At 35.3% G+C, this 10,668-nt stretch overlaps 1 protein-coding gene across 3 annotated transcripts; it reads left to right on the forward strand.

Moving 5' to 3' along the window:
* The first annotated feature begins 1,400 nt into the window (after positions 1 to 1,400).
* LOC103976951 (indole-3-glycerol phosphate synthase, chloroplastic) lies at positions 1,401 to 9,620 on the forward strand. 3 transcript variants are annotated; one of them, XM_018822777.2, is made up of 11 exons: positions 1,401 to 1,655; positions 2,658 to 2,915; positions 3,001 to 3,177; positions 4,076 to 4,150; positions 4,296 to 4,340; positions 4,457 to 4,621; positions 6,291 to 6,369; positions 7,669 to 7,751; positions 7,984 to 8,119; positions 8,401 to 8,469; positions 9,225 to 9,620. In XM_018822777.2, exons 1-10 carry the CDS (start codon positions 1,485 to 1,487, stop codon positions 8,430 to 8,432), a joined length of 1,221 nt encoding a protein of 406 aa, XP_018678322.2. In that variant the 5' UTR covers positions 1,401 to 1,484; the 3' UTR covers positions 8,433 to 8,469; positions 9,225 to 9,620. The 3 variants fall into 3 exon arrangements, with proteins under 3 accessions (XP_018678322.2, XP_018678323.2, XP_009390592.2); XM_018822778.2 differs by having other exon boundaries at positions 8,035 to 8,119; XM_009392317.3 differs by lacking the exon at positions 7,984 to 8,119.
* The last annotated feature ends 1,048 nt before the right edge of the window (positions 9,621 to 10,668 follow it).

Below are 10,668 nucleotides of genomic sequence, written 5' to 3' on the forward strand. Positions count from 1 at the left end.
GACTAAATCAAGTATACATCAAAAAATATTATGTCGTAATGGACCATAAGTAATTATAATAAAAAAGAGACACTATGATGTCATTTATAATATTTTTCAATAGTAATTATAATATTTTTAGGATTTAAAAATACTATAAATGCTCTTAAAAAAATACTATAAATAAGCTAAATGAAAACACTCTAAAGTTTAAGATTGGTAAAAAAATATATATGAAAAAAATTGGCAAGAAAACTTTTTAGGGATATTTTAAATATTTTTAAAATTAAGGATATTTTTTTGGGAAAAAAAGGGGTATCTTTTAGTAACTATCCAAAATATGAATATTTTATAGAAAAATACCAACTAAAGAACAAGAAAAACAAAGGATGACTTTCTTATAAAATATTCTCATTTTATGTATTTCCCAATAGGTTCCTCCCATTTTGATTTCTTTAAATAATATCTTTAATTTGAAAAAAAACCTAAATTATCTTAGAAATTTTTTCATCCATTATAGTGTTTTAACATGTTGCAATTTTTTTTTTTTTACTTGACCTGTTATAATAGTGTGTTGCCCTCACTATAAACCCGCATTAAAACATATTAGAAATTATTTGATATTTCATATTATGTTTTAAATAGGTATTTATAATATTTGATGAATAATATCACCTAAATAAAATTTAAAAAAAATACTTGTTATAATACTTTGGCCACCATAATAAAAACACTATTGAACATACTCGATAACATAATAAATAATCTAAATTGACACTTAAAATCAATTAAACTAATTTAAAATTTTAAAATATAATATCATAATAGTCTACAAGCAATTACAATAGATAAGAAATAATATCACATCACTTATATATCTAATAAACAATATCATAGTCGTTTTGAATCGAAATCGAATCAGGCTAAAATCGAATTGACTAGATGATTCATCGGGAAAACAATACTACTATCCATTTCAAAACTCATAGTTTAGGAATTGATGGTTTTGATTCAAAGCTATCGATTTCATAATTTCAAAAAAAATTATTATTAAAAAAATAAAATTTATAAGTTTTTATATTTTAAATTTAAAATAAAATTTTAGCAATTCAAATTGGAATCATTAATTCTATGAACCTAAAGTTCATAGTGTTTTCGATACCTCAATAAAAATAATATAAATATTATTTAAAAAATATTATAAACGAGCTAAATAAAAATATTATAATAGTTAAAATTGGTCAAAAATAGATTAAAAAATTTCTTTTAAAAATAAAATCAAAGATACCAATTGATAAATACTCAAAATATGAATCTTTTATAGAGAAATCGTCCAAACACGAAAACAGTGGCAACATTTTTGAGAAATATGTTTTTTTAAACGTTTTATTGCGTGTAAGGTGTCCACACCGTCTCCCAACGCATCGCTTTTGCTGCCTCGCTTGCGGTTGAACCACCGCGAGAAGAGATAGCGCTTCTGCCTTCATCTTTTGGGGTTGGTAGAGATGGATGGGATTGCTCTCGGAACCCCTCCGAGATTTAGGGTTGCGATCCCGTGCTTCTCGTCCTCCAGATTTCGGAGACGCCTACTGTCTCTGGATCCTGCTCCGGGGTTCCCGATGGATCGCCCGCGAAGACCGTGTGCTCTCCGCTGCACCACGGCTGAAGAAGCGTCTGTAAGTTGGCGGTGAACTTTGGATTCTTTGCGGCTTGACCCTTTTCTAGGCCTGACCTGTTGCGCGAGGAATTTGAATCAAGTTTGCTTTTCCCCCTCTTTTTGGCTTTGCTATGATATATATATGCATTACATTGTTGACCGTCCTGATTCGGGCTTGTGCTTATGATCTCTTCGGAATGTTCTCGGAAGGTTGATAGACATCCTGATTCTATCTGGTTTTTGTACGCATGTAAAGAAGAAAACACATTTACATGAAGTAAAAGAAAGTAAAATAGAAACAGGGCATCTGTGTAAGGAGATGTTTTTTCTCGTCAGTTAGGTCCGATGGCCTACAGGCAGTGTAGAGCACCTAGATTTCTGCAGAGTCAGTTCTAAATTGGGATTCCCAATTTCTTTAATTTGGACTTCTCGAAACTTGACGTCTTGCTCCACCAATTTTCTTGAAGCAATAGCTCTATGGTACATCGGCTATCTTGGCCATAGGGTAGCTACTGTTGTGTTGTCAATCAGGCTTTTGACGTAAAGAACACAAGATGAACCAAATGCTAGACCATATTATTCCTTGTGAAGCAAAGCCACACATGTTAAGTCAGCGTTCTCTGATGCTAGCAAGATCCTAAAATGGAGGGAATCTATTGAAAAGTGGGTATGAAAAAAGGAAAACTGATACCAGTTGTTATTGGTATGTTTGTAATTCAGTACCTTTATTTGGTGAATGAACCTCTTGTAAGTAAAGGGAGTCTAGTATGATGTAAAAGAGGGTACTTTAACCATTCCATTCTATTTAGGGACAACTGAAATCCCTGGCATTCTTATGTATATTTTATCTTATATTTTATCTTATGCTTTCCATAATGTTCACATCCATTTGTTCTTTCAAATACCTGGGGGATGCTAAATGAAGCATCACTAGAACTTCTTGGATTTATTTGGCTTCATCCCATGTCTGATTTTCACTGTAACTACTAATGTTTAAACTTGGTTGTCTTTGTTTGTGAAGGAGACAGAAGAAGAATGTGACCCTCCAACTTCTGGCGGGCAGAATATTGCAAATTCTGTTGAGATCAAGGAGTGGCAAAATGGAAATGTAGTTGACAATGCAGCTTCAAGGCAGGGTATACAAATCCGGAGGCGGCCACTAACTGGACCTCCTAAGCACTATGTAGGACCATTTGAGTTCCGGTTGGAAAATGAAGGAAATACCCCAAGGAACATCCTAGAGAAAATAATATGGGACAAGGACATGGAAGTTTCACAGGCATTTTCTAAGTTAACCATGCAAAATTGGCATCGTCGAGAAAAATTGTTAAGTATTGAAAACTCTTACTTTTTCTTCTGTCCAGTTAAAAGAGAGGAGACCTTTGACCACATTGAAGAAAGCCCTCGAGGATGCTCCACCTGTTAGAGATTTTGTTGGAGCACTAAAAGCATCAGTTAAAAATACTGGCATGCCTGCTTTGATAGCAGAGGTAAAAAAAGCTTCTCCAAGCAGAGGCGTGTTGCGGGAGAATTTTGATCCAGTGAGTTCTCACTTTCTTTCTGTTATTCATTTATCTGTGATTCTAGATCTGGGCATATATAGATTATGTGACAGTCCTAAACTCCTACTACATTAAGCTAATTGTTGTTTTTTATTTGTCTATGGATGCTTTTTGGTCCCTCTTACTCATAATCTTATAAATATTTATCATGACTAAACTTTTGAAATTAATGAAGAAAGATGGTTTCTTTTTCTTGTTTTGCTTTTGTAGACTTTGCTCTTTGATGTCTAGCTTTTAGGATGTCACTGTTGCTTTTGTCATATTTGATCTAGTGTTGCTGTACTTTTTTCATTGACATTGAAAGTCGACATGAAGTAGACAACATGACCGTTAGATGTTTTTGGTTCTTCTTGCTTCTGCATCTCGATTTATTTGAGAATATATGTGCTTTTCTAAGAATATTTTTTGGACAGTAAATCCTTTTTTTAATTTACCCAGGTATCAGTTTCTGGCTGTATGCATAACTCGTACTGACTTGTTTCTATGTTGAATATTTTATCGTAAGATCGTTTTTTAACTTTTTGAATTCTAATGCAAAGAAATATAATATTATAAAGTTAGGAAATTCTGCTATCTCATGCTTTAGAATTTAAATAGCACATATTGTTTCTTCTGGTGCCTCTTATGGATAAGAATGTGTACGGCAAATAACTTTTTTATAGGCATATCATAAGTTGCAGCTTATTATTTGTTTGAACAAACATCCAAGTAATATTTCTTGCAAAATTTGTTTGCTTCATCAGCATATTAATCTAAATTTTTAAGAATAGTGCCTTTAGCTATTGCTCTTCTTTAGTAGCTACACCCTGATGGTAACTTCGCCCCATTTCGTGATCTCTTTTTGCAAAAGAGTTGACTTATGATGTGATTGAAACAGGTAAAAATTGCCAGTGCATATGAGAAATTTGGAGCAACTTGCATAAGTGTGCTGACTGATGAAAAATACTTTCAGGTGAAGGTTCTCCAATTCTATGCTTGGTTTTGACAACATTATCGATGCTGAAAATCAATTATTTAACAACATTATCAATACTGAGAATCAATTAGCTATCTGTGCTCATATGTAATTGATTGAGGTTATTATTTTTCTTGTTCAGGGAAGCTTTGAGAATCTAGAGGCCATACGCAGAGCTGGAGTTAAGGTTTATTATCAATATCTTTGTTTCTTTTGAACAGAAGCTTTCTTTAGGTTTTCCACTCTCTCTTATCTGATATATCTCATTTTGTTATGGGCTTCTAATTTGGTGAGAAAATGCAGTGCCCTTTACTGTGTAAAGAGTTCATTATTGATGCCTGGCAAATTTACTATGCTCGGTCAAAAGGAGCGGATGCGATCCTGCTAATTGCTGCTGTTTTACCTGATCTTGATATCAAATATTTGACTAAAATCTGTAGGTTGCTTGGCCTAGCGACATTGGTTGAGGTCCGTCACCTTCCATTTTAAAGCTTAGTTTGATGGCAACTGCAGTTTTTACATACCTATAGAAATTAATACTAAGCAATTCATCATGGCCATTTTGCTGACTGGTGGATGAAATGTGTGTTCTCTGTTTAACCATATTTAAGTTACAAATAATTTCTTTCAGAGTTCAAATCCAAACTTTGAATGACACACGTGATCGTTGACTCCTTTATTGTTCTTTTGCTAACATTCTCCTATCTCATCCTTAATCTAAAATTTAGTTAGTTTGGCACTACTTAGTCTCATTGACTATTGGGAGGATGATGTCAGTTTTGCTTGCATGCTCATTCAAATAAAGTGCTGGAGAGGACGTGTCAGGTGTCATAGTATGATAGCATCACATGGATCCGTGCTAACCAGTACTCACCATTTAACAACAAGAATGTGTCGGCAATGTTAAAACTGCATGAGGTCCATGTTGTCACGAACGGTCATCGCACACTCGCAATAACTTTGTTCAACGAACCGTTCGTCGTTTTTGCATGCTTGAACAGAGACATGACAACCTGTTTTGCCTTGGTTTTGTGTGTTTTGCTTGTAAAAATACATGTTCGAACATGTTGCAGCGCTGCAATGCGACCTCTCACCGCGTCGGGCCAAAAAGCCCCAAAATGGCTCCGTTTTCACGTGTCGTGGGCTATTTTCTGCAGCCCACTGTAGCGCCCAAAACGTCAGCCATCTCAGCACCTTGGAACCCCCTGGGTGGCATAGGGTTGGATGGGGCTTCGATATATTGTCAAGCGTTGAAAAATCTTCACAAGTTCGCACGTTGACTTGACGGGAATTTGCCTTCACGCCCGGCACCCGGTGAGTAGTTGTTTGTGGACTTGCAACTATTCGTTCTACCTTCTAAAGTCCTTGTTTTCCTCCTTTATCTCTTTTCTCCTGTGCACACAAGGTGCTTGTTGAATTGTTTGTAAAGTTTTCCTCTTTGCGAGACGTCGGGACTTGTCCGTCGCTCGTTTTCAATCTAATCAACTTTCTGTTTTACAAGTCCTTCGGGACCTGTACGAGGTTGCAACTAGGCTGAACCTTTGCGGACGCATATGTCGCAATGACGCTTCAAGACTTAGGCAATCCCAGCTAAGTCTGAGAAGTTGGCGCAAAGGTGCGTTGCGACTTAGGCAACTCAAGCTAAGTTCGCTTCTTGGCCGCAAGGGTGCCTCACGACATAGGCAATTCCAGCTAAGTCCGTGACAATGTCCTAGTCCATCTGTCTGGCATTTGTAATCTTGTAGTAAACAAATTCAGCGGTAACTTGGACTAGTATATTCTGCTAAGTTCACTATATTTACTGCATTCACATTTAATCTTTAATTCAATTTTGTTGAGTTTATTCACCATTTGGGAGATGTGGTATGTTGATTGAATATGTAGTGAGCGGGTTAATCATTTCTCCCACATATGTTTTCTTGGTTTTTTTCATCAGCTTATCGTTGATTATATTGATACTATTTTTTATTAAATTGTACTCTATCTAGCTGCCTATAATATTCAGGTCGAATACTCCGACAGTGCATGGCTTCATTTTTCTGCAGTATCTCACATCATACCAATCTGAAATGTGTTTCTGTAGCCTTTGCATCTGTATTGTATTTTGTGTTGATTTATTGAAGTTGCTTTGCTATAGGTGCACAATGAGAGGGAAATGGATCGAGTATTGAGCATAGAGGGTATACAGCTCATTGGAATCAATAACCGTGATCTTGGTATTCTTTTAACTGTTTACTGCAAGATTTTGAATCATTATTATTATTTCAGTTTTTCTTCACACTGTAACTCATGATAATTTAGAAATGCTGTAGCTGAAACTGAGAATTGTTATTACTTATTACCACATTCTGTGATCAAAGTTGTTCTTTTTTGTGATTGCAAACTCATTGTTCTAACTCTTACAGCTTCTGGATGGTTTTTTTCCATATTTATCAGAAAAGTATGCTATTTTATAGTTTATTATTTATGCTTTTTTGCTCTTATCTCTCTCTCCTTCCTCCTTTTTGAGCCTCAATCATATCGAGGTTTGAGCTAAATTTGACATCTTTAGCAGCTGAACAAAATGAACAAAGTGGTTTTATTGAAGTTATTTCATTGTATATCCTGGAATTAATCGTGAACTTAGTGTTCTGCATATTGTCCCTGTTTCTTAAGATTTGAAAACTTTATTGAATGGCCTAAATTTAACTGTCAACTCATCAAGACATTTTGATGTGTGCAACAAAACACAAAACTTTGCTCCACATTTTCTGGGAATCTCAACCAGAGTGTTGAAGATTCTACTGTTATTGCAGGTATATTTCCCATACTCCATGTTGAATTGGCGGATAGTCAAAGTGTTCCTTTGCTGTAGATGCCAATACCAATTGTAGAAATGAATGGTTACCTGGATCAGTGATTGTTGAATTGCCCAAAATGGTATGGTATGTACCAGTCTAGGCGTGGACCGATACACAGACCACCCTTGTTTCGAGCAATTCGATTAAAATAGTAAAAAAGTGGTGGGCCTGAGTCCATTTCAGCATTAAAAAGAAAAAAAAAAGGCAAATTAGGACTCGCAAACGGAAGCCCTCATCTTGCGTATGATGCTGCAGCCCTTGCCATTGCCTCTTCGCTGCTGCGATGCTGCCGCTTCCATTTCGACACAACCGCTGCACTTCTCCTCCTTCTTCTTCCATCTTCTTTCCTCCTTCCACCTCTATTCCTCCACTGCCCCTTCCTGTGCACTCTCTTTTTTTTTCTCGTTGAAACACTAGAACATATGGGCGTACCATGTATCGGTACACTGGTACGAATTGGTACATACCATTCTAACAGATTGTCGAAACAGGTCCGAAACTTGAAAAGGCAAACCTTGACCTGGATGCACGAAAGCAAGTTCAAATTATGTTTTAGATAACCATGACTATCTCCAACTCAGATACTGTGTAGCTTATAGAAAGAAATATATTGATATGCCCCATCTAATGTTGTATGAATACGATAAATAGAGTTATCATATTGTCTTCTTGCAGAAACATTTCAAGTTGATATTTCAAACACAAAAAGACTTTTGGAGGGAGAGCATGGGGAGCTTATTCGTCAGAGGGACATCATTGTGAGCAAATTCATGTTATAGTTCTGCTGAAGCAATTTAAGCTCAAGATGTTTTATAAGATTTTATTTGAAGTGCCATGTAATGTATAACATGACAGTTTCCTTCAGCACATGTTTTTGTTTGAATTAACAAAAAACGACTATTTTGTTATATCCACAGAAATAATAAGTTTCAAGGTATTCCGATAATATCTAATATTAACTATCTACTGCTATTTTGCATATTTGTGTAGTCACTAAGGTTTTCAGTTTTGTGGCATGCCCCTGCGATGATGATATACCAGCATAGCATGTGTCAAATGGCAACCAACTCCGGTTGGCATTGTCCTCAATGCCTGGCCTGCTTAGTGTTGGCATACCCTCCTGCAGGTACAATGTCAGCACAGATTGTGCAATACTAACTGAGAGGCTTGGCCAAAATTTTTCATTAACTTGTCAAGTCAATATTATTCTTCAATATCTCATTCAGTACTTTTGTATTTTAATCCTTGTATGATAAATTTTAGCATTCATGTTTTTTTTATTTTCTTGAAGTGGATCTATATTATCTCTAACATTAATCAAATTTAGCTTACAATACTTAGCTTTTTTTCTCTTTCTGACAGTTGATAATTATTTTCATGGCTACTGAACAGAACCTGATTTTTCAGGTGGTAGGGGAATCTGGCTTATTCACTCCTGAAGATATTTCTTATGTTCAAGATGCTGGAGTTAAAGCTGTAAGTTGACAGTACTCTATACTTGTGATGTGTATTGATGCTTCATCTGTGGGTGGTTGCATTTGTGTTCATGGATGTTGCTTTTATCAACAGGTGGAACCATTTATGTGACTTTTGCTTGTGCATCACTCACATTATTCTGATTTAGGGTGTTTCCCCGATACTTTTTGACTTAAAATATTAAAATATTAAATTACTATTATAAGTGAACCTTTTCCTAATTCTCAAGTCTGTCTAGCAATTGGGAAAATGTTTTAAGTTAGGCTGCCTATTTTCAATGACGTTTGATTTGAGATGCTGTGGGTTTGAATGGCAGTTTGCTGTGCCCAGATATACTGACGTTGCTTGGTAAAACATGCTCAAATTATCTTGTGGTAACATGAAGCAAATACAAACCCTTGCTTACTGGGCCACCCCTTCTTTTAAAACCCTAAATGTGCATGTAAATAATGCATCCAATAGATATTTTGGTCAACTTCAAATTTGTGTTCTTATACCAGCCTAAAGTTAGTGTTGTTCTCTGATCAATTAATGGTCATGACAAAAAGACATTATATGAAAGACATTATATCCAAATGCTAAGATGCAATTTTGGTTTCTTAGCAGTATTTCTATTAGTTGAACGGTGAGAATAGATATATGTAGCCTAAATAATTGGGAGGTTATGGCTTGTTATTATTATTTGTTGGTTGTAAAAAGCTATTCAGTTTCTTTTTCTTATCATTTTATTAAACCTGTTACGTTCTAAATTGTAGGTACTGGTTGGTGAATCTCTTATCAAGCAGGATGATCCAGGCAGAGCGATATCAGGATTATTTGGTAAAGACATATCCAAATGATTTGCATCCTACTTGGGCAGCCAGTTTTGTCAGAGAAATTATTCAACTCCAACTTTCAAGAACAGGATGGTGTTTCTCTGTTGTGCTGTAATCGATGGACCCCTCTGTGAATCTAAACTGCCTGGTGTTTTATTCTCCAATGTTTTTTTTTTTTTTTTTTGTGAGAATTCAAGATATCTACCTAAAAGTTGTCCTGCAGAAGAATATACATTTGCCCAACAGAAATCAGATAATAGTTTCAGTATTTAAATTTGGATATTGTTAATGAAAATGTTCTTATGGTTGTATAAATATATATGGGTTCTGCTCCCAGGTAGAGGAATGTGCTATTTGGTTTGCACAATAATGAATACCATGTCTTTTAAATTGGGTGTAACGTTTTTGTCATTTTCTTTTCCGTACAGTAGTAATAGTGCAAATTGCATGATACGAAAGACATTTATTAATGCCTATATGTTTGTCGTTCTAAGTTATTTATCTGCTTATATCATTGTTGTGAGTCCTTGCCACTAATCGTGCATGGCTCTTGTTATGCTTGCTCATGACTCTTTTGCAAAGGAAGATGGGGTGCGAGGATTATTGTTGCCTTTCACAAACCTGTGAACTCTCGTCAGAGTCACCTTTGCGTGTGCGGAGGCAATGACGAATTCGACGGGGCTCAATGAAATTTGGGGAGGTGACAAACCCTTGCACCCCCGCCTTTCCCACAATAAGAGCTGTGAGTAAGTGTGATGAGGCTCAATAAGGTTGTAAGCCTTCGTGCAAGCGATCGTAGTACCTTTCATGCTCCCCTCCTTCCTCGCATAAGGAGCACATGCAAGGTATGTAAAATAATAATAATTTTTTTACGTAGTCATATGAGAATATTTTAAGATTGAGATGCTCTATGAAAAATAATCAAAATTAGAGATTTTTTTAGAATTTATCCTAATATCTATTAGAGATTTAATATTCTTTTGTCTCTTAAATTCTAATAAACATTTTTTTGGCATTCTTTATTAAGCTCTGATTAATCTTTATAATCTTATCAATAAGATCGAAGAATGTTAACATCGTAGTTTTTTAAAGTATATTTTTTTATATTTGCATCGATTGTTTTTCTTATCCTATAGTTATCCTTCTCTTTCTTCACAACAAATATATTTTTTCTTTTAACTTTCATCAAGTTTCGGTGCATCACAAATCAGAGTTAAAAGATTTGAAGAGGAATCATCCAATCTGATTTGGTCGATAATAATTTTCCGAATTAGTTGGATGTTAATATTCCGACACTAACTACAATTATGCTTTACAGACATATGATCTAAAACTAAAAGTTGTTGGCAATTGCATCTGTCCACAAGGCCAATATTGTAATATT

This window comes from Musa acuminata, chromosome BXJ2-3 (genome assembly GCF_036884655.1).
Source record: "Musa acuminata AAA Group cultivar baxijiao chromosome BXJ2-3, Cavendish_Baxijiao_AAA, whole genome shotgun sequence".
NCBI classification, from domain to species: domain Eukaryota; kingdom Viridiplantae; phylum Streptophyta; class Magnoliopsida; order Zingiberales; family Musaceae; genus Musa; species Musa acuminata.

Bases quoted from the DNA above. Each gene is read 5' to 3' on its own strand.
- LOC103976951 (XM_018822777.2), top strand. From the start codon at position 1,485: ATGGATGGGATTGCTCTCGGAACCCCTCCGAGATTTAGGGTTGCGATC. The intron at 2,916-3,000 runs GCATTTTCTAAG...TCTTCTGTCCAG, and splicing joins AGGACATGGAAGTTTCACAG to TTAAAAGAGAGGAGACCTTT. The intron at 4,622-6,290 runs GTCCGTCACCTT...GCTTTGCTATAG, and splicing joins GCCTAGCGACATTGGTTGAG to GTGCACAATGAGAGGGAAAT.